Source organism: Phyllobates terribilis, unplaced genomic scaffold (assembly GCF_046119375.1).
Source record: "Phyllobates terribilis strain yellow unplaced genomic scaffold, ASM4611937v1 Scaffold_12__6_contigs__length_324123572, whole genome shotgun sequence".
In the NCBI taxonomy this organism is placed as follows: Eukaryota; Metazoa; Chordata; class Amphibia; order Anura; family Dendrobatidae; genus Phyllobates; species Phyllobates terribilis.
The window spans coordinates 155,469,877-155,494,657 of NW_027362772.1; the positions used below are offsets into that span (position 1 = coordinate 155,469,877).

General features: G+C 45.4%; 1 protein-coding gene across 1 annotated transcript in view; it reads right to left on the minus strand.

The window, feature by feature from the left end:
• Positions 1-23,470, minus strand: part of GYS1 (glycogen synthase 1) — a 40,715-nt gene extending 17,245 nt beyond the window's left edge. The window contains exons 1-5 of the mRNA XM_073656397.1: positions 23,224-23,470; positions 7,683-7,864; positions 1,901-2,092; positions 1,624-1,812; positions 1-145 (exon numbers count right to left, since the gene is read on the minus strand). Coding sequence (XP_073512498.1) covers positions 1-145; positions 1,624-1,812; positions 1,901-2,092; positions 7,683-7,864; positions 23,224-23,341 — 826 coding nt within the window. The 5' untranslated portion in view covers positions 23,342-23,470. The remainder of the gene's footprint in view (positions 146-1,623; positions 1,813-1,900; positions 2,093-7,682; positions 7,865-23,223) is intronic.
• Between the last annotated feature and the right edge of the window lie 1,311 nt (positions 23,471-24,781).

The window sequence follows — 24,781 nt, forward strand, 5'->3', positions numbered from 1 at the left end:
CAGGTTTGCGTTTCAGCAGATGTTCAGCTTCTATCGCGGTGATCTGAGAGACCGTGGTGAAGACGTGGCTGCACTGCACCGCGGCGCGCTCCATGCAGTATCGGTGGTAGATCTGACGATCGCCGGCTTCCTTATCTACATTGAACTGTCAGCAGATGAGCTCGGGTTAATGTGGATATTCAGCCGCCATCATGGGCACATAAACTGCAGTCTGCTATAAGGCTCTTTAGATCCAATGTTCATCATGACAACAAGATCGATAAATAGACAAGTCATGGAACAGTCTGGATTTAGAAAGCCCACTTGTAGGAAATGCTATGTTAACATATGCACACTGTATGGACTGGGACACCTACAGGATCTTCTCTCACCTCCCATTCTACATCCATAGACATTAATATGGAGTCGGCCCCTCTCCAGATGTAACATATCCCGCTCTTCTGGGAAGATTCCTACAAGATTTTTGAGGCATCTGTGGGAATTTTTGACCCTTCATCCTGAAGTTGGACAAGAGTCTGGGAGCACAATCTCTGGTATAGGTGTTGGATGAGGTCGAGGTCAGGGCATGTTCTTCCACCAAACTCATCCAACCATGTCTGTATGGACCTTGTGCACTGGGGAACAGAAAAGGGTCTTCCCCAAACTGTTCCCATAAAGCTGGAAGCTACAATTGTCCACAATGTCTTGAGCTGAAGAATTAAGGGCCCAAGGCCGACCGCTGATAACAGCCCATAGCATTATTCTCCTCCACCATCTGTACAGGAGCACAATGCAGTCAGGAGGTAATGTTCTCCTGGAATCACCAAACCCAGACTCCTCCATCAGACGCAGATAGAGAAGTGTGATCCGTCACTGCACAGAACACGTCTCCTCCAGAGTCCAGTGGTGGCAGCTTTACACCACTCCATCCGACGCTCTGCATTGGTGATGTACGGCTGCATGCAGCTGCTAGGCCATGAAGCTCCCAGTAGGTGGGGGGGGGGGTGATTGTTATACACCAAAGGAGGGGGTGACAGGCCAAATGTTATACATGCAGGGGGGCAATGGGACTGAATGAGAAACCTGCACTCAATGATTAAGATTTGTGTCCTAATACTTTTATCCATATAATATCCACCAGGGAGGCTATAAAGTCTCTGGACGACCCAGCAATAGATTTGAATTCGTAATGCTTTATTTCTCCAGTGGTGGCGCTATAAGTGAATTTAAAACTTGCCATATTTCCCTGCCAATCAGTTCCCAGGATGCACAGATCAACTTATTTTGGGAGAAGGGGGGGGGGGGAGGGGGAGAAGAGACTTGTCTAATGAAAAGGGGCAAATACTAAGTAGACAGTGAATCTCATACATCATTCCGAGTTTTTTTAGGTCCAAAAAATTGTGTTGGTCAATTATGTAATATAGTTTTATAGTTTTTGGCACTTGGGTTTTCGATTCTAGAGCTCTGATAACAGAAGTTCAGGAGATTAATGGTTCCAAATATCATGTAGATCACCCTAACTACCCACAGGAGTACGGCCAAAGTTTGGGATTAGCAGATCCCAGAAGGTCCTAGACGTTCCCTATAGCTAAAATATCACAGCATGATAGACAATATGGCACCTATACATTGTAGAGATCTCACCGTCTGCAGGTTATTGTAGAAGTCCACGCTTCCGGCACACAGGTATCGTCCCAGGAGGGTGGCATGAGTGGTGAAGATGGTGGCCACCGGGAGTTTCCGCACTCGACACAAACATAAGCCGATGCCGGCTAGCCACTCGTGGAAATGGGCCACGATAAAGGGCTTCTCGTCACCGCATTGTGCTGCAAACTGGGAGCATGAAGAGCGGTAAGGACGGGGGTGCGGGGATAAGGTGGGCTACCTAGGGTCAGCCTCACCGGTCGGTCGGCGAACGTACCTCACCCAGGAACCACGCTGTTAAGAAGCCGAATAGGACAGCGTCGTTGGCTTCTCTATCGTACCAGGGGATCCCGATGGCGCAGCTGTCCCATAGCTCAGTCTTCCAGCGGTCCAGGCTCCAGGCAGTGGCGGCAATGTCGATGAGGACTACGTAAGGGCTTCCTTCTATCAGCCACCGGCCAAAGTAGATCTGTGCAAAACAGAGAGGCTGCTCACTTCTCATTTCTATCAAAGTATCATCTTATCCTATTATATAGGACCTACATGCCCATATAGACTTAGGGGGAGGAGGGAGTGATCCTACTGACAGATACCCTTTAAATATATTTATTTTTCTGCCCCATATAACAATCTGTATTAAAAAAAGAAAAATACTGAATTTTTTACAATGGGCAGAATATTGACATACACATTAGCATCAATGAACAGATGAGGAGGCATCTAATGAGCGTGTGCAGAGGTCATTGTGAAGAGAGGAGGAGCTGTGACATCACCTATTGTGATTGGTGGATCCTGGGTTATCAGCTGTGTATAGAGGTGTTACCCATCACTGTAATCCTGCCTCTGATGATAATGAGACTACTGTAAATTCTTCTTGAAAGTACAGGTCGTACGAAAGTTATAAAAAAAAAAAAAAAAAAAAAAAAAAAAAAAAAGCCCCTGGTGGCCAGTGTGAAGATTGCAATATCACTATTTTTTTCTTAATAAAGATCGTAAAATTAAAAGAAAAAAAAAAAAAGTAGACAAAAAATCCTGACTTGAGCAGTAGCTCATTTTCTGAGGAAGGCCTCACTTTAAACCCAACTTAAAATGTGCTGGTACAGTCCAGTAGGTGGCAGTATAATACATCTACGAATAGAAACCGGTTGGCCAAATGTATATAAGCGAGGAGTCCACTTGTCTGTTCTGAAGTATATGGGCCCTTTATATTCTGAAATTCTGGCATTTTCTTTACTGTACGGTGATCCCTGTTCGGTTTTCAATTTTATTTTTATTTTTTTTTAATTTTAAATGTGTTATTTCGTTTGAACACGAGATATAAATCTTATGGTATTTTATTAGTTACTCATGTGGCAAAACTAAATCTATTACGTTAATTTTTTATTTTTTTTTATTCTGTTCTAATTTTCAATCATTTTTGTATCCATTATTTCGTTCGAACGCGAGATATAAATATTAATGGTATTTTATTAGTTACTCGTGCGGCAATATCAAATTTATTCCTTTTTATTTTGACTCTTAAAAAGGGGATTTTTTTATATAATATTCTCAATCACATTTTCCCAAAACGTACATATAAAGAAAAAAAAAATCTAAAGATTTTTAGATTATGTGCATTTTGGGAAAATGCGATTGAGAATATAATATATAAAATATATCATCGCCTTTTAAAAATAAAAAATAACGAATATATTTGGTTTTGCCGCATGAGTAGCTAATAAAATACCATAATATTTATTTTTCAGGTTCAAGTGAAATAGATGAAAAAAATAATTGAAAAATAGAACGGAATAAAAAAAAAAAAAACAGAAAGTCGTCCAGATCCCAGAAGAGATAAAAACAAGAAAAAAAAATAATAATAATATTTGTATATATGTGTTATTTAGAAACAAGAATTATTAAATAAATAAATAAATAATAATAATAATATAATAATCTCTATATATCTCTATCTATGCGCACAAGCACACAGATACAGGCGCAGAGGAAAAATAGAAAGCGAAGAGGGGCTCACTGGAAATTTGTCACCAGCGGTCCTGGAGCCAGCCCCAGGTACCAGCACCCACAGATGGCGCACAAACTGCATTTGGTGTGTAGCTGTGGGCACATGGATTGAGGATCCAGTATTTTTCAATAAAGATGTGAACACGGCCGAGTACATGGACGTCTTCCAGCGATTGTGTGCACAGTTACCGGATTACGGGGACTGATTCGGGAAGAATCATGGTTCTGTTTTTGGCGGTCCGCCCTGTATACATGCTGCCGTGATTCACTCTGCAGATATCGGCCATTAACATTTTGGTTGCTCATCTCTGACCTTTCTGTGAAAGACAAGACCGCTTTCACGAGGACTCCCTGACCTCCGCACTGTCAGCTTCTCACCATCATCTCAGCTGTCTGGACAAATACGTGTCCCCGACACCAAACTAATTCTGCGATCCTCTCCGGGAACCCGAAGCCGGACATCAGCGTGACTTACAATTTTTAGAGTTGACCTTTCGATGGGGCTGTAACCAAATCCCCGCATAACATCAGGTCACGGTGGAGGAAGGCCAAAATTAGCGCTCGAACATGTGCTCCTGAACTCACAGACGGAAGGGGGAGGGGGAGGATTTTTAGCAAAGTCACAAGGTGCAAGACAAAGGCGTAATAATAAGGACAGTAAGATGCGCAAGTGCTCGATAAGATTGATGGACGGGTTACTGATTCCACTCAGTGACACCAAAATGTATCTTCTGATATGTCTGGGTCCAAGAGCTAGGACAACTCAGATAGGCAGTTTGCGGAATCTCGCAAGTGAAAATTAAAGGAGTTATATCCAAGAGAACACGTCACATTCCTTTTATTTTAGACTTAAGAAGTATTTTCTATAAGCCCCATGATGGCAGAAGACAGGGGCCACCAATTGGGTCTCCTTTTGAGCTGAGCAGATAGATTCGCAAGACCGTGGCCCACTGGCGATTTTGGTAGTTCGTGGTTACAGGACTTGAGCCCTGCAAATCTCCTATGCCTCTTCAAATTAGCAGGTTGTAACAATGTCCTGCGCGTGTGTATAGCACCACAACACAAGAGCCGGGAAGGCAGTGGGGACCTAGCAGGCTCGAAGTTCTCTGGTGACCACGGACTACCAACATCACCGTTGGACAAGAGTCCTAGAAATCTCCTACCTGCATCATCCCCACTGCTCTTCTGATTAGCAGCCCATGCAGTGGCTTTCTAATCCGATGGAGGAGTGAGGACGATGAAGGTACGAGAACATTCGCAGGGCACTAGACGTGGCCGCCGGACCAAGGCCCTGTAATTTTTTTTTCTCAACTCTAGGCACCTTCCATTAGCTTCAGGAGGGATTTTTAATATTACAAAGTTTTAAAAAGTTACATAATTTGGTGCAAAATTGCCGGTTTTGATATCCCACAAATTTTCACTCTTAAGGCCATCATTGTTCACACCGGTGGTCTTGATTAGGGGGTGTACTACTTTTCATGAATCAGAAGCATCTGACGAACAGCATACACCTCTGTGTGCCCCTTGCTATAAATTCTACTCCAGTCCCTGGTTTGGTGCCACTCATCCTGAATTTGAAGAGCGGCGGTCACCACGACCCCATCCCGCTTGACCCATTCTGTTGGAGAAGAGATCCTGGTGTGAAGACGCCCAAAAGGTAGCAAGGTTTAGGCGCCACCTTGCGTGCCACCTAAATTTTGAAACTTTTCAAAAAGCTTTTACGCCAGCGTGAAAGCTTTGATGAATCAAGTCCGGTAGGTAACGGCAGGTACTGTGGAGGACTATGATGAGCCGCGGGCCTTGTCCTAAGGCCTCTGCTCCGTGCACTTAGTTTTGGGGCTTTGCGCAGTCTCCCGTCACTGTCTAGATGTGTAATGTAACTGACAGATATGCAATAAATTATGTAAGAGCTCATTCACTGCATTACTGGAACGCCGCCTTGCATCACATATAGACTTTGACTGCAGAGTAAAAGTTCATTTCTTAAAGTCTAACCACTTATTACACAGTTAACTCTTTAAATACCCACATCATCCAAAAATGAGCAAAGCAGTGATTGTAGGAATATTTTGCAAGACAGATTATTCGGGATGCTTGAACGCCGCCTACTGAAAGAGGACGACCCCATTGGCTTTTATTTATTTTATTTTTTTGTGCGATTGGTCAGCCAAATTACAGACAATTTTGATCAAATGTTTGGAGTAGGGTCTCTTAAAGGGTTAGTCTCAAATAAATAATGGGTAAAATTACAACAGGCTATGGAAAAAAAAAACTTTTCAAATTTACCTTTTATTAAAAATTCTGTTCTCAAGAACATTTCATTGTAAAATGCTAGGTTACTGGCCACCTCCGCGGTCTATCAACGGTGGTCGAACATGCTATTCCAGACTAGAACTTTTCCCAAAAGTCTGGATTCACATGTGGCAGAAATTGGATAGACATTCAGATCAGCTGTATGCTACGTGTTTGTTTAAGATGAACATGTGACCACTGCAGCCAATCACTGCCTGCAACAGTGTCACACAGGTCACTGCTGCAGCAATCATATACCCGTCGCATGGAACAGGGACATTGGAAGACAGGTAAGGGGAGTTTGGGGGTCACAATGTTCCTAATCTAAAGATGGCTCAATAGATTATACAATACCCCAAGGGTTATGGCAATGCTTATACACACACCAGATGGCATAACCTGGGCATTGAGCTGAAGAAAATATTCAAATTAAGACACAGCAATGCCGTCACGATAAGAGCAGCCACCTAAGGACAGATGTCTCAACCATGAGACATTTCCTGTTCTTCATATACTGGTGGAGGCACGGCATAGAACAAATCCTCCCCGGTTCTATGAGATGAAAAATCCCAGAACTTGTTCTTGTGAAAAATAAAGTTTGCCCATACATGGTCTATACTGAAAACCATCAAAGCCCCAGAGCTAATGTTAGAAACTGACATATGGTCGCACAAGAGGTCAACAGTGAAGACCTTTTTCTAAGAAAGTCTAGAAAATGGCTTTAGCAGTTGCTTGAAAGGGGCAACCAAAATGAGGCAGATACAAAAGGAAGTTCAGACCTAAATGGTTGGGCTCAACAACTACCTGTTGGAAATCTGGGGCCTTAAGATTGATGTCAGTAGATCAAGTAGTTGGAAAGTTCAAGGTTCAACGTTCTCTTGAAGTGATGAGAACAGTTGTCTCTGTTTTAGCCTGGAAACCAAGGACTGATACTGCCAGCAGTTAGGCTGGAGACACTTTCTCGAAGGTGCGTAGCCAAACCTAGAATTTGTTCTCTGATGGATGTGTCAGCGAGAGCCTATGTAAAATATCTGGACACAGATGGGTTCTTTTTAAGCTTCAGGGGCGAAAAACCAATGGTCCCCAACCAATGCAGGGTTGTAAAGAGTGTCACCACCAAAACACTAACTAAACCATTTATAAAGGCATTCAAAGGACTTGACCCATATAAAAACCATACCTATAGTACAGATTGTACTGGTTTAGGTGCCATAAAAAAAAAATATATTTAGTATGCAAATTAGGAGGCTTCGGTGCACCCTTGGTGTGGCCAAGAGTTCAGTGCACCATTACGCCTCTCCATTTTCTCACAGAGCACGGTCATATTTTGATTGACAGCCTGAATGCAAATTGAAAGGGCATAATGATGCACTGAGCTCTTGGCGACCCCAAGGGTGCACTGAAGCAGCCTCATTTGCATACAAAATAAATTGCCACTAAACCACTAAAAGCTATACTACGCATATGATTTGTAGAAGCGTCAAGACCCATATTTATATCTATCTGTATAAGTGGTTTAGTTATTGTTTTGGGGTGGGGAGGGTGACAGACTCTTTAAGGCTTGGAGGATTTGTGTATAGGTCAAAGGCTCCTCTCTTTTTAGAGAAGACTTGTGATGGACAGTAATTGAGGAGTTCAGATGAAGAGGAGATGATCTAAAGCATTTTATCAGAAAAAAAAAGAATTGACAATACCAAGTAATATATACAAGGAGGCAGAGACATCAGAAATTTAAGAAATGCAACGAGTCAGCTTCTTCTCACCTTACATCCCTTTGCGTTCATGGAATCTATGGATCGCTTGATGGCAGGATGTGGAGGCTCAATCAACTCAACCTGGGTCCGTACATTGTGCTCGAAGTAGGGTCCTATAAGGAAGTAATTCTCGCCCCATTCATCGGTGGTGATCTTGGCTTTGGTCTGTATCACCGTATAAATTCCACCCACTGGGGAGAGAAATAGAAAAGGTGCCTCTAAACATAGAACCTCCAAGAAGAACAACATGAAGTGAAGTCAGAGCCACACAACAACTTTACAGTGGGATTTCCGATCTCGTGGGGAATCCCAATTTGGCCCCCACTCTAATCCCCAGGACAATGGGGCTATGATGCACCAGTCAAAGATTTGCAAAATTCCAAAAAGAATAAAGTTGTTTTTCAATGTATTGCACGTTGTTTGTAGACCTCACACAGGCGAGGAGATGACGGACAGTGACCAGTACAGAATGTTCCATAGTAATGGAAGTACACTCGGTCCTTCTAAAAAAGGGTGAGATCCAAGTCACCCGGCACATGGCTCAGCAGTTTACCCGAGTGAATGAGGTATGAAAATACTCGCTCTGGCTTGCCGATATCATGTGTAATATACAGCAGAGCCAAGAACATCTCACAGGATCAGGGGATTGACGACATCTGTGTCATGAAGAGTGTGACCGCTACGTTACTGATCCAGCTCGTAGAATGACTGCCTGTCCATAGAAGCCGATAAGTAAGTCCCCGAAGTCCGATGGGACACCAAAATATGTTGGTAACTCATATTTTTCATGGATAACCCTATGGCCTTGATGCCTTTACTACAATTTCCTTGACTTCGGCAGAAGTAGGCAAACTGTCTAAATCTTTAGACACCAACTGAACTCTACTAGCCAAAATTTCTATAGACAAAGGAAAAACCACCAAGAGAGTCAAAGACCAATAGCAATTTGTTCATGACGTCACAGGATCTGATGGGACAGTAACTTTATAGGTATATCCAGTTTGGACATCATTTCGTCAATAGGATCTTGGTGGCAATGGGCATCGTTGAGACTCTTAAGAGTACAGTGTAAGGCTGAATTCAGACGTCTGTGTATGAACTGTGATGAAGGACTGGATGTGGGTTTCTTGACAGACTCATAGGAATATATGAGGCTGTCAAGTACAGGTCAGGAGACCTGTGGCCAGTCTGTGCACAGATGTCTACATTCGGCCTTAGATGTCAGCTTAATCAACTTGACGGGTTGAGTGTAAAGATCAGGAGACATCACTTTCTAGATTCTGTGCCCACCCTATTCTAAAGCAGTAAGCCACACATAAGGGGACCACACAGCCTTTTCTAAGACTAACACTTACCATAAAAAATAAATAAATAAATAAAAATGTAAGCTTGGGGTAAATGACGCTGTCCTCCTGAATCCGGTGCAGTTTTTCTTTCGTTTCTGCTCCTCTCCGTTCCCGAGATATGACCCTCTCTTCAATGGGAGGGCCACGCCCAGTTTACAAGAAAATAAAAAAAGAGTAGATTTACATACAGATAAGAGAAGGCCATATCTCAGGAATGGAGAGAAGCAGGAACAAAATAAAAATGGTGCCAGATTCAGGAGAACAGCAGAATTTACACCAGGTAAAATAATTACATATTTATGACAAGTGATAGTTCCTCCTTGAAGAGGTTTTGGACTCAGGACAACCCCAGTCAGATGTATATCAAGCCATATGGACACCAACTCAGAGGCAGAGTTAGGCCTTATTTATATCAGAGTTAAAAACAGCCCACAAAGCACTTGATCTGTCACATGACTGCCCCCCAATGACTTGTAACGATTCCATCAGGTTCCATAATGCTGTCAGTCATTGTGGTGGTGGTGACCATAACTACAGTTTATACTCTGTCCCCCATGCCCTTGCTATAGCGTACACATTTGCAGACTGACACTTCCTCTGCGGCTATTTGAAGTATTCAAACACTATGTTTGATGGCTTATAAAAAGCCACAGAAGTATGCAACCTCGAGGCCTCGTTCGGCTGCGTGTAGAAAAAGGCCCACATGTAATTCAAGGGTTTTGAGTCACTGGAATAAATAGGGCTCAAATAAAATGAACTTCATCAAAATAAATTTGCTAAAATTCAGCCCAAATAATCCCATGACTGGGGAACAAGACGGCCATGTTTATTCACTTCTCCATATAAAACAGCTCTACATACTTCTCTATGGACATAAACCAGTATCCTATCGATACAGCTAGCTTATAGACCCCCACATACACATTAGATAAAAGACAGCTGAACCTACAAATTTCAGCAGGACCAGCTGATGTGTAAAGGAGACTCCCGACTTTCCCTGGAAAGATGGTGTTAGGGAAGTGAAGGATCGGGCTATTGAATTTCAACAGCTGATCCTTTTGTTTCTTAGAGTTCTCCTCGTTGCAAACACATGAACGTTCGGCCCAACGGTCATGTGTATAGTTCTGTGCCAAAATGAACATTCAGTCCATATATAATAGATACGGCCAGCCTAAAGTGGACCTGTCAATAGGTCAAAACTGGCAGTGTTTGCTCTTATTTTATTCTCGCAGCTCCCCTAAGTATTCAGCTTTTTTCCTTTTTTAAAATTCGCTATATGGATCCCGTGATATGGGCATTTTTATTTAGTGCTAATTTTTATTGTCTTTACCAAGGGGGCGTAACCTAGTCATTAGGCAGAGCAACCCAAACACATGCCCCAGAGGATCCTGTGAGCCTTGTCCCCTTGTAAAGACTGAAGAAGTTACCAGTCTCCTTGCATCTGCTCGCCTTTCAACTGACACCAGTGACCTTATTCCCTCACATCTCCTTCAGTCCCTCTCCGTGGTGGTCAGTGCCCACCTAACAAATATTTACCCTCTCTTTCTTCCAGGTATCCTTCCCTCTTCATTCAAACAGGCAGTCATAACCCTCTACTAAAATAAACATTTCTCAACCACAACTGCACTGCCAACTATAGACCGTTCTCTAATCTTCCATTCATCTCCAAACTCCTGGAACTCTTGCTCCACTCTTATCTGATCTATCTCTCAGACCACTATCTTATTGACCCTTTACAATCTGGCTTTTTGATCTTTACACTCTACTGTAGTGTTCTCAACTCCAATATCCAAGAGCAGTCAACAGGTCATGTTTTCAGGATTTCCTTAGTATTGCACAGGTGATATCTGCTCACCTGGACAGGCAATAATTCCATAACCTGGGCCATACTAAGGAAATCCTGAAAACATGACCTGTTGGTGGCTCTTGAGGACTGGAGTTGGAGGAACACTGCTCTACTGACACTGCCCTTACTAAAGTCTCTAATGACCTAGTAACAGCAAAATCCAATTGTCACTGCTCCCTGCTGATTCTCCAAATCGCTCTGCAACATTTGCCACTGTGGATCCCCAGCTCCTCCTCAATATCCTCCACTCTACAGGGCTCAATGATACTACTCTCCTGGTTCTCCTACTTCTCTTTTCTTACCTTTCACTCTGATTAACTCTCACCTAGACTATTGCAAACTCTCTCTTCTCCTCTCCATTCCATCCTGAATGCAGCAGCCAGGATCGTATTACTGTCCAGCAGCTGCACCGATGCCTCTACCCTGTGCCAGTCATTGCCATCCGCTACAAAATCCAGTATAAACTTATCAATCTCACCACAAACCTCTTCACGGTTCTGCCCCACCCTATATCTCCTCCCTCATCTCTGTCTTCCACGTTAGCAGTGCTCTCAGTTCTGCAAATGATCAAATACCAACATCTTTAAAGGGGTTGTCCACTACTTTATATGATCCCCCCAATGTATTTCCCCAGGGCCCATAAGTGTTTCTCTAAATACCTTGTGCCTTTTCTGCCTGTGAGCGGCGCTATCGGGGTTCATATAAAGTAGTGGACAACTTCTTTAATAATCCAAACCTCACATTCCTGTCTCCAAGTCTTCCTTCGTGCTGCCCCAGTTTTCTGGAATGCACTACCCCAGACAATCCAGTTAATTCCTAGTATTCACATTTTTAAGCGTGGCCTAAAAACACATTTTTTCCTTTCAGACTGGCCTATCATCTCACTAATCTAATTTTTACTTTTTGCTCACCCCTGCTATTTCCTCATATTGTAAGCAGAAACCTCACTCCTTTTGGTATCTGTTGGACTATGTCATTCTGTAACGTTTTATTTTGTCTGTACAAGTTCCCTCTGAATTGTAAAGTGCTGCAGAGCATGTTGGCGCTATAGAAATAAAATGTATCTTTATTAATGTATTAGAAGAAACACAGTGGCAGGACACTTATTTTGAGCGGATTTGTTTTATCACAGGCTGACCTTGGTAATCTTGGCATGTCACGCTGATACTATTGTCGCTGATTGTCTGGATCGTTTCCCTTGTAAGGAATATGACATACATAGAAGTGTCTTGTATATAAACCACTGCACGGCTCACTGCCACTGGGTAATCAGAGCATAGAGTAAAGAATTTAGGTAAATCTGACGACACGCGACCAACTTACTGTCTCCATATACACACCCAACCTACCAACCAGTAACCGCCTATATAAACCTCTTAACCCCTTCAGGACCCAGCCTATTTTGACCCTAAAGACCTTGGCATTTTTGTCAATTCTGACCAGTGTCCCTTTACGAAGTAAAAACTCTGGAACACTTCAACGGATCCTAGCGATTCTGAGATTGTTTTTTCGTGACATATTGGGCTTCATGTTAGTATTAAATTTAGGTCGATAATATTTGCGTTTATTTGTGAAAAAATCAAAAATATGGGAAAAAATTTGAAAATTTTGCAATTTTCAAATTTTGAATTTTTATTCTACTAAACCAGAGAGTGATGTGACACAAAATAGTTAATAAATAACATTTCCCACATGTCTACTTTACATCAGCACAATTTTGGAAAAAAAAAAAAAATTTTGGTAGGAAGTTTGAAGGGTTCAAAGTTCATCAGCAATTTATCTTTTTTCCAGCAAAATTTACAAAACCATTTTTTTAGTGACCACATCACATTTGAAGTCCCTTTGAGGGGTCTTTATGACAGAAAATACCCAAAAGTGACACCATTCCAAAAACTGCACCCCTCAAGCTACTCAAAACTACATTCAAGAAGATTATTAACCCTTCAGGTGCATCACAGGAACTAAAGCCACATGGAAGAAAAAAATGAACATTTTTATTTTTCTACCAAAAATTTTCTTTTAGCCTAAATTTTTTAATTTTCACATGGGTAACAGGATAAAATGCATCCTAAAATTTGTTGGTCAATTTCTCCTTAGTACACTGATACCTCATATGTGGTCATAAACCACTGTTTGGGCACACGGCAGGGCTCAGAAGGGAAGGAGCGCCATTTTACTTTTTGAATGGAAAATTAGCTCCAAAAGTCAAATTGCGCTCCTTCTCTTCTGAGCCCTGCCATGCGCCCAAACAGTGGTTTATGACCACATATGAGGTATCAGTGTACTCAGGAGAAATTGACCAATACATTTTAGGATGCATTTTATCCTGTTACCCATGTGAAAATTAAAAAATTTAGGCTAAAAGAAAATTTTTGTGAAAAAAAAAGTACTTTTTTGTTTTCACAGATCATTTTGTGAAGCACCTGGGGGTTCCAAGTGCTCACTATGCATCTAGATAGGTGCCTTGGGGGGTCTAGTTTCCAAAATGGGGTCACTTGTGGGGGAGCTCCACTGTTTAGGCACATTAGGGGCTCTCCAAACGCAACATGGTGTCCGCTAACAATTTGAGCCGATTTTCCATTCAATTTGTTAGCGGACACCATGTCGCGTTTGGAGAGCCGCTGTGTGGCCAAACATTGGAGCTCCCCCACAAGTGACCCCATTTTGGAAACTAGACCCCCCAAGGCACCTATCTAGATGCATAGTGAGCACTTGGAACCCCCAGGTCCTTCACAAATTAATCCGTAAAAATAAAAAAAGTGTTTTTTTTTTCCACTTTTTCATTTTTATGAATCAATTTGTGAAGCACCTGGGGGTTTCAAGTGCTCACTATGCATCTAGATAGGTGCCTTGGGGGGTCTAGTTTCCAAAATGGGGTCACTTGTTGGGGAGCTCCAATGTTTGGGCACACAGGGACTCTCCAAACGCAACATGGTTCCAATTGGTTAGTGGACACCATTGTGTAGTGTATGTCAGGTTGGTGTGCGGTGTGGTATATTGTAGTGTATACACCACACACACACACACACACCAACCTGACATAGCCTCCTAAGCTGAGTACGCCCTAGACTGGGATGAGTGGGACGGGCGGGACATTGTGTGTGCAAAAAAAAAATAAAAAAATAGAAACTTTATTATAGTGTGAGTGTACGTGTGTGTGTGTGTGTGTGTGTGTGCTTGGTGTAACCTTCTGCAGTCACGTGTGGGGGCTGTCAGGCGCAGGGGGCTGTCAGGCGCAGGGGGGGGCTGAAGAGATGGAGGAGCCAGCAGCTGCAGCAAGGGGGGTGATCACTGGGGCAGGAGCCGGCAGCAGCAAGGGGGGTGATCACTGGGGCAGGAGCCGGCAGCAGCAAGGGGGGTGATCACTGGGGCAGGAGCCGGCAGCAGCAAGGGGGGTAGGAGGCCGGCAGCATCAGGGGGGTGATCACTGGGGCAGAAAGCGGAGCAGGAGCCAGCAGCAGGGGGGTGATCACTGGGATGGGGGAGTGAACACTGGGGACGGGGGGGGGGTGAACACTGGGGACGGGACGGGGGGTGAACACTGGGGACGGGAAGGGGGGTGAACACTGGGGACGGGAAGGGGGGTGAACACTGGGGACGGGAAGGGGGGTGAACACTGGGGACAGGGGGGGGGGGTGAACACTGGGGACAGGGGGGGGGGGGGGTGAACACTGGGGATAGGGGGGGTGATTATTGGGAGATGGGGGGTGATATCACTGGGACTGGGGGATGGTGGGCTTGATCACAGGAGCAGGGCATTTACACTGAGCCTGCTGCTGCTGTGATCACAGTCCACCGGCTGTCAGAAGGAGAGCAGCAGCCGGTGGATGAAGACGTGGGAGGGGGAGCAGAGGCGGAGGTCGGGGTGCAGGTATGAAAGTGGAGGGGGGGGGGGGGTCGGGGGTGGAGGGGGGGGCAGAGTGGAGGGGGGGGTCGGGGGGGAGCGGGGGCAATACTACCTGATGCAGATCAGCGGCGGCAGCAGGCGATCAGCGGCGGCAGAAGCGAACCACGAGCGCAGCTGCAGAGGGTCCACGGGGGGGGGGCCAGCTGCAGAGGGTCCACGGGGGGGGGGGCCAGCTGCAGAGGGTCCACGGGGGGGGGGGGCCAGCTGCAGAGGGTCCACGGGGGGGGGCAGCTGCAGAGGGTCCACGGGGGGGGGGCCAGCTGCAGAGGGTCCACGGGGGGGGGGGCCAGCTGCAGAGGGTCCACGGGGGGGGGGCCAGCTGCAGAGGGTCCACGGGGGGGGGGGCAGCAGCAGAGGGTCCACGGGGGGGGGCAGCAGCAGAGGGTCCACGGGGGGGGCAGCAGCAGAGGGTCCACGGGGGGGGGCAGCAGCAGAGGGTCCACGGGGGGGGGCAGCAGCAGAGGGTCCACGGGGGGGGGCAGCAGCAGAGGGTCCACGGGGGGGCAGCAGCAGAGGGTCCACGGGGGGGGCAGCAGCAGAGGGTCCACGGGGGGGGCAGCAGCAGAGGGTCCACGGGGGGGGCAGCAGCAGAGGGTCCACGGGGGGGGCAGCAGCAGAGGGTCCACGGGGGGGGGCAGCAGCAGAGGGTCCACGGGGGGGGGCAGCAGCAGAGGGTCCACGGGGGGGGGGCAGCAGCAGAGGGTCCACAGGGGGGGGGCAGCAGCAGAGGGTCCACAGGGGGGGGCAGCAGCAGAGGGTCCACAGGGGGGGGGCAGCAGCAGAGGGTCCACGGGGGGGGGGCAGCAGCAGAGGGTCCACGGGGGGGGGCAGCAGCAGAGGGTCCACGGGGGGGGGGCAGCAGCAGAGGGTCCACGGGGGGGGGGCAGCAGCAGAGGGTCCACGGGGGGGGGCAGCAGCAGAGGGTCCACGGGGGGGGGCAGCAGCAGAGGGTCCACGGGGGGGGGCAGCAGCAGAGGGTCCACGGGGGGGGCAGCAGCAGAGGGTCCACGGGGGGGGCAGCAGCAGAGGGTCCACACCCGCCGGCATCATTAAAAACTCCCTCCACATCTGATTGGGGCTAGTATCCATGTGACGCTAGCCCCCCAATCAGATCTGGGGGGAGGGGGGGGACAGAGGTGACACTCCCCCCAGCCAATGGCTGATGCTGTAAGCATCAGGCCATGCCCAGATTTAAATATTACACAAATTTTCATTGGTGAAATATTTAATTCATACTGATTGGCTGTTTCATTTTCACTTTTAATGAAACTGCCAATCAGAGGGGTCCCAGGCACGGGGGGGGGGGGTTAATCCACCCCCCGGGGGGGTCGACTTCAGGATGTCCAGTTGCAGTAGCAACTGTGAAACCTGAGCGACCCCGCTCGCAGGCGCTGCAGGGGCTCTTTCCCTCCATGTCACAGACGCTGTGACATGGGTCGGGAAGAACTGTTTTCCATGTCACAAACGGTGTGACACGGGTCGGGAAGGGGTTAAAATGCAGATTTTCCACACAGATTTGCAAGTGTGGAAAATCTACGACGAGATTTAAAGGGGTAGAAAAATTACTTTTCGGAAATTGACACGTGGGGCGGATTTTAAAAAAACGCAGCAAATAAGTTCTTTGCATATTTAGCAAGTGCAAATTTATTGCAGATTTCACAATTTTGCAATCTGGTAATCAAAAAAATTGGCAGCAAATCTGCAACAAAATCTGCAGATTTTTTTGCTGCAGATAAATAGACATTTGCTATGTGCACTACCTTTGAGGTCTATTCCACAAAGGAATATATACGAGAACATCACAGTAACAGCATTGTGGATATGATTTCATCAAATCTCAATCACACAGTGTTTAAAAAAAATCTGCAGTTTGCAATGTGATTTGCAGCAAAGCCCCAGCAATAATAAAGTACAGTTTGGTGCATTTTATAGCAAATCAGTGCCATGTGGGTATAACATTTGGGCAAGTTCACACATAGTATAAACGCTGTGGATTTATAGGGCTGACTTGCGTGCAAAAATCTGCAGGGTTTGGATTCATGTAGATGCCTGTTTTTCATGGATTGAACATATACCCATTATGTATAGGGTTTGGGAAATATTGATCCAATGGAGAGGGAGAAAAGGTGCTGTCATGGGGATACAGCGACAGAAAGGGGCCAGATGACCGTGGCGTCTGGTTTCACGGACTCCTGCACTGGTTAGAAGTACTTCACCATCTTATGAAACAGTCCATTTTTTTCCTTGCTGGCAGTGCAAGGGTTAATCTGTTCAGTTGAAGTTCCTGGAGCTTTCATACATGGATTGGCTCAGCTGTTCAGTGTTGACCACTCCTCTCTGGCACTTATGGATTGCCATGGTTAGTTTTTACTGCCTGGTTCTGGAGTTAGAGGTGTAGTTCGTGGTTGTAGTTGGCGTTTGGAGATTTGTTCAGGAGATTGTTGCTTGGATTTTTGTCTGTGTGCACATCCTCATACTCTATTTGGTTTCTCCTTCCTTTAACTCCTCTGTGTATCACTCTGGTGAGTGAATTTTGTATGGTTGGTATTTTCATTTATCCCAGTCCATCTTTCCTGGTTTGTCTGGTTAGGGTATTCCTATACACTTCAGCTTCCCACTACCCTGGGTGGGGGAGGAGACAGATAAGGGTTGATATAGGAGCACAGCAAGGCACGTGAACCCGGCGTCTCCACCTTCAGGAGTAATGTAGGACAGGAATAGACTAGGGCTCTCCTAGTTCTATGGACCTGGTTAGCGCCCATAGTCCCAACACCATTGTGACAGATGTTGTACTTGCAGTGGACACTAAGCAATGTATGGGACTGTTCCGCCCTTACATCGAGACGATCAGTGGTTGTGCCATATTTCAGACCTCCAGTACAGAAATTTCTTAAATTCTTAAGTACTGGGCAAAATAAAAAAAAAAAATCAGAAAGACTGAATCTTGACATTGAGTGCTGGGAACTGATTTGCACCAACTCTAAGTCAGTAATTTGTGGCCGGGGACAGGAGTTCTGAGAAATGCCCCTTACCTTACGGCATCCACGGATTTACTTTTTTTCTACTTGGTGCAAAATGTCGAAACAAGGACAGTGCACCAAGCTGGCTAATCACAAGAGCTGTGGATGCCATCAGGTAAGGGACAATTCTCACAGCTTCTGTCCGGTGGCCAGAGACTACTGACGTGTGCAAGTCGTTCCGCACAAAAGCTACAGACAATCATTTTTTGGGTTGTGTCCAACTTAGGACTCCCTGAGCCTTTGCTTTTTTTTTGCTTTCAACATATAACGGACATCCATAGATCACCTACACAGCCCAACCTTCTTCTTAAGAAGCCACATACTGGAGAAGATTACCGTAAATGGTACGTGTATGGTGTGTGGGTAGTTGGTGCCCGTCTCAATAGTCATCCAATTCTTCATCATGTGGGTATGAACTGTAACACAATGGCTCTCCATCTCACAATCCCCAGCGAACACCGTCCCTCAGAGGAATAGCTAGGGGTTTGGTTTGGGGGTGGGCGAAACTTCTGAGAGGGCCCCTAACCAAGTAAACCAAGATTACAACTATGGTGGCGCACCCTAATAGTGGATGTAGGAGAATCTCAGCAAATGACCATATTCATCAACCGCCTCCATGGACCTCCAAACCTTCTCCTCCAACCCCATCAGCCTACATGTCAATAACCTTTCTTCATTTGATCCAATGATCTCACCATGGATAAAACTGAACACTTTATGAGAAGCCAGTCTAGAATTGAGTACGAGGCCAACTTAGCCATTCATTTACTAGGCTTCTTGCCGCAGTTTTTTCACCGATGAGCTCAACATAACCTCGCCTTTGCCATTAATTGACAGCTCTCTGCCTACACTGTACACAAGCTGTGCAATCAATGGTGGTGGATAGCTGGAGTTCATGAATATGGAGGATTAGCAGAACTGCGGCAGAAAAAAAAAACTGCATCAGGAATAACCCCATGGCTGAAATCAAGGTCTCTGCCCCTACTTTATGCAGCAAAAACGGGGAGATAGATTCTACATAAAGAGTCTTCGTGAAACATAAAAAGCAAAACAAAAAACAGTCTTCTCTTGACAGTCCAGCAGCAATGCTCCAGATTATGTTTGACATTCTTACTGGTATCACCACTAGGGGCACTGACTCGATGCAGCAATAATCAGTGGAGAACCACTAGAGCGGCAAGGGATTTGGGGTGTACTGTGTTTTATTTCTTTTATAACAATTGCATTTATATTATTTATTTTATACATTCAAAATAAACTGTTTCGATACATTTTAGAATTTATTCTCCGATATTGTTCCAGTTCCCAGACATGAAACCACTGGATCAATCTACAACTGAACGAAAATCATTGACATTTTCCATCTTCAGTTTAGTGCTCGATGGAAACAGAGACCTGATCAATAAAGGAGAACATTCTGGAAAGTCTCAGAATCAATGTAACGAGTATAAACCGGAATTGGGAAACATTGTAGGATAGTTGAAGCTGATTATAGTACGATAATGGGATATTCCCCATCTTCATAGATGGATACTGTCGGATAGGGCTTGTAAAAACAAGCACTTTTGCAATTTACTGCTTGTTAAAATTTGCAGCCGTTCTTGAGATATTAACACTTATGTTTACAGCTCGTTGCTTTGGAGACCGACCACTGCTGCCAGATAGCAGAACATGCGCAGTGCTTACAAGACATTTCTATTGAGCTTGTAAGCGATGTTTTGGAGCTGGCTAAGATTTCTGGAGCTCACGGTTATCTCCTAATCTCAGCCAGCGTCAAAGCACTGCTTACTAACTAGACAAAAAAACAGGCAATGTGAACTGAGGTCTAAGATGGTAGACATGCAAGAAATAGGAGCATGTTATAATGATGGTAGGGTATGAGATATATTTTTGTCTTTTGTCGGTTTTGTTTCTTTTTTGCTAGTGTGAACATGCTCCTATTTCTTGCATGTCTACCATCTTAGACCTCAGTTCACATTGCCTGTTTTTTTGTCTTGTTTGCATTCTGTGCAATTTAAGGGTGTGGCATCCCCTTTGTTGAGCTGACTGGTATATATGTAGCTTACCACGGGCCTGGGTGGTCTGGAGTTGGGACCCGGTCCTATTTGTCTACCCTTTTATATGCATTACTTCAACTTTGATATACAGTAAGGTTTTTAATATAGGCAGTATAGGTACCGTCCCAATTTAGGGTCACCTTGCCGCTGGTGGGACGGCTTGTATACTTTTTTTGATCAAAAATAGTTCACTAAGTACCCTATATTTATCATGCAACTTTGCTTTACATTTATATATAATGATGGTAGGGTATGAGATATATTTTTGTCTTTTGTAGGTTTTGTTACTAACTAGACAGCAGAGGTGGTCGGTCTCTTAGGCGACGAGCCGTATACAAAAGAAAAAAAAAAAAAGTGTTAATATGTCAAGAAGGCTGCAAATTTTAATAAGCAGTAAATTACAAAAGTGCTTATTTTTACAAGCTCTATCCGACAATATCCCTTTAACGAAACACACTTTTAGACAGAATCAGGTGAGTCCTCATGGTTCGCAAGAAGAGCCATTTTGCATATTTTGCCCCTTCCTCAATGTCATCCTGGTAATTCCAACGTATGAGAGCGCAGCGCCACCCCCTTTCCCTATTTAGCAGGATGGTAGAATGAAAAGATACCCGTAGACCAGCAATCTATATCTCTGAGCATGCCGGGTACAAACTGTGCATTTACCACCCTTCCCAGGTTCGGCACCGAGTCTCCGCTACTGCTCCGTCACATTTACAGCACTGCAGCCAATTGGTGCTTATGTGCAGAGCTATGCAATTGGCTGCAGTGGTGACGACATATTGTCAGCGCTGCAGACAATAACAGACAGCAGGTGCAGCAAGGAGACTCAGTGCTGGACCAGGGGAGGGTGAATATAGTGTTAGTTTTGTTTAAATAAACTGCAGTTGGGGGGGGGGTTCAAAAACCATAAAAAAAAATATTTTTAATGGGGGCTGTGGAGAGCATGCTCAGGACACGTGCCCACCTGGATCAGACCACGTCGGCTAGAATACTACAGAGCACGCTGCAACCAACAAGTCCTGCCCTGCAAATGGCGCTACTCCGTACAATGGCATGTGTCAGGCCCGGCCTTCATGCTCAGTGTTTGCTGAGAGCTGGCACTGTATCAAAGAATACAAATCCGCACCGTGAACTTCTCACACACTCAGACACTGCTGTATCCCCCCTAATATGTGCCATTACTGGGGAGAAACAGAACTGGGCAGCCACATCCAATGTGACAACTGCTCTAGGACACATCATTGTATCAAAACAACTTTCTCAAAGTTTGTTGACAAACTTTTACATTGTATCCAAAACTTCATCACTGCATTTCCAATGGAATAAAACAACACAGAAATTAAAGGGTTATTTCCATCTTCTCTATGTCTAGGACACGCTGTGGGACATTCCTTAAAATAAAGGGGAATGCAAGGCTGTCTCCACTTACTCTGCAACTGCATTAAAATGATTGGGGCTGGCTGCGGACCCCAAAGCACTGCAGAAACTGAGAGGGAAGCAGCTGTCATTAAAGGGTTATTCCCAAAATATTAAGGATAACTTACTGATCGCTTGGTGACCAACCGATGGGACCCCAACACGATCCGAAGATTGGGGCTCTAGAACCTTGTCTTGAATGGAGCAGAGGTGCCCATTCTTGTCTATGGGACTCTTGGAAGAATCAAAGTACAGGCCCCCACAAAGTGAATGGAGCGGAGTTCCAGCATGTGCATGAGACTCTGCAGAACCTGGGGGATCCAGTGCCCTAAATTCAGAGTTTCCATCAGACACCCAGATTGATAGATTATCCTCTATGCCACAGATTGGGGGGGGGGGGGGTCGATACTTTAAAATTTTGGAAATAGAGTTATAAATAATTTCACATCCAAGCAATATACCAACATGGGAATACCCAACTCCTGATACACGCACTGAATCCTACGACATAGGTTTGTGCATTTCTGAGCCAATGATGTTGCATTTTTCCTGCTAAATTCACGCCTTAAGGCTCCGTCCCCACAATGTGGACTGATGTTGCAGATTTTCTGCACCTATTCGGCAAATTAGGTTACTTGCATTATTTTATGTCATGTTTTAAATAAAACTGGTTTGTTTTTGATACTTCCTAGTATTTGGCTTTGCTAAAACTTCTTTGATACAGATTTTATGCAATCCCCCCACCTCCCCCTGCAGATTTTATGCATATCATGCAAGTCTATGTGGGAACCCCACTTTGCTGTAAGGTTATGTGCACACGATCAGGATTTGCTTGCAGAAATCTCTGCAGCGTTTCAGCAACTCTTGGTAGCAAAAACGCTGCGGTAAATCCTCAGCGTTTTAAGCCTGCAGATTTGACAAGCATTTTTTCCAATGCATTGTATAGGAAAAACGCACAAAGAATGGACATGCTGCTTCTTTTAACGAACATGAAATTCTGTAAGGAAAAATCCTGTGTCCAGATCTTGCAAAATTCTCATTAAAAAAAAATTGTGTTTTGGGGCCAAATCCATGCGGATTTACCGCATAAAAAACGCACTGTGTGCACATACCCTAACTGTAAGACGCTGCGTTTTTTTGCACAGTGAAAATATGTAGGGTCAAAAAAAACTCATGGGACGCACAGCAGGTGGAGACTAGGGGGAACTACTGTACTTTTGATCAGAGCAGCACAACGGCTTGTCAATTTTATTTTCTCTTTTGCAAATTGTTAATGGATTTGTTGTGGATTTTCCCCAACAGGGAATTCACAAAATCCACAACAAACCCGAATAGGCTGCAGCAAAATATACACGTGCACATTTGCAAAGCATCGATTTTTCACTTTATGAAATAAATAAATAAATGTACCCAATTTTTCTGCATTTTATCACAATGTTCTGCAGCAGATCCGACCTTAAAACAGTCCCAACAATGCAGCAGAGCTGAGGGCGTTTCAGATTCCCCATCAGACTCATCTCCCATATTTGGGGGGGGGGGTGCAAAAGCAGAAACCTAGAGATTAATCTTCCATCCCCATAGATCCATATCTGCTTCATTACATCGGCAGGAGGGGGGAGGGGATGCCTGTAATATGGCCACTACCACAGGTGCAGTATCCACGTCCCTTATCAGCTACAGTCAGTGCAAACCAACAGATCAGGATCAGCTGTGTGGGAGGGGGTCAGACCCTTCCCACCCATAGTTGCCATAGTCCCAATTTCTGGCAGCATTGATCCCATAGGGGAAAATCAATAATCTATGGAAGCCTGATGGGGTCATGTATTGGGGAAATATTTACAATCAAATCTATACACTATCAGGAAATTGTTTGCAAAATTCTGTAAAACACAATTTTTGACTTGCAAAATGCCAAGAAGGAAGTGCTGACGGGGGCAATGCCAGCTCCCACTCACCCTTATTGGCCACTTCCCACGCCACCTCGAACAGCACACTGTTGTCCAGGTCCAGGTCATCGTCCCAGTCATCCAGGCCGTTGAGGGAGGTGACAGATAAGCTGCGGGCCAGGGGCATGGTGTGCGGACTGCGGAGCGCCGTAGACAGCGGGATGTGCTGCCCTTGAACTGCCAGCAGCAGCTCCTGCTCCCAGCAATGACAAGCTCCGCCCACTCCCCCTGACAGCAGGGTCCTGGCTGCCAAGTAACGCCGGAGAGGGGCGGGGCGTATAACCTTATACTGACCTATGAGTGACGAGCATCATATCGGGCTCTGATTGGTGGAAAGAGAGTGAGGGCGGGTATTCGGACGTCATCGAGAGCAGCCATTGGCTCATTCTCCCGTCAGTCATTTAATGAGCGTGTACTACGTGCAGACGGACAGATAGCGCAATTGTGGAGTCGATGACTGCAAGCAGGGGTCGTGTCCATCTTCATGTCGTGACAGAGCCCTCTGTCAGAGGCTGCCCTTATGCTGCCCCCTATTCATTATTGCATTTGTGCCTTTTTCCCTAGTTTTCGGGGGTATTCACTTAAATTTTTCTTCTTTTTTTTCCTCCAAAATTGGGGATTCATCTGCGACTTTTAAAAAGGGAGTACAATTTTGGTGCTAACGTTCTCCCCGCTCTTCCTTGAGTGGTTTTCTGTACACCTGTTGATTGATTTTGTGAATTTTTTTTAGCAGAACAGCGCCAAAATGGTTAAAGACAAAATAATTTGTGTAAATACACTGCTCAAAAAAATAAAGGGAACACTGAAATAACACATCCTAGATCTGAATGAATGAAATATTCTCATTGAATACTTTGTTCTGTACAAAGCTGAATGTGCTGACAACAAAATCACACAAAAATCATCAATGGAAATCAAATTTATTAACCAATGGAGGCCTGGATTTGGAGTCACCCCCAAAATTAAAGTGGAAAAACACTACAGGCTGATCCAACCATGATGTAATGTCCTTAAAACAAGTCAAAATGAGGCTCAGTATTGTGTGTGGCCTCCACGTGCCTGTATGACCTCCCTACAACGCCTGGGCATGCTCCTGATGAGGTTGTGGATGGTCTCCTGTGGGATCTCCTCCCAGACCTGGACTAAGGCATCCGCCAACTCCTGGACAGTCTGTGGTGCAACGTGACGTTGGTGGATGGAGCGAGACATGATGTCCCAGATGTGCTCAATCAGATTCAGGTCTGGGGAACGGGCGGGCCAGTCCATAGCTTCAATGCCTTCATGTTGCAGGAACTGCTGACACACTCCAGCCACATGAGGTCTGGCATTGTCCTGCATTAGGAGGAACCCAGGGCCAACTGCACCAGTATATGGTCTCACAAGGGGTCTGACAATGTCATCTCGGTACCTAATGGCAGTCAGGCTACCTCTGGCGAGCACATGGAGGGCTGTGCGGCCCTCCAAAGAAATGCCACCCCACACCATTACTGACCCACTGCCAAACCGGTCATGCTGAAGGATGTTGCAGGCAGCAGATCGCTCTCCACGGCATCTCCAGACTCTGTCA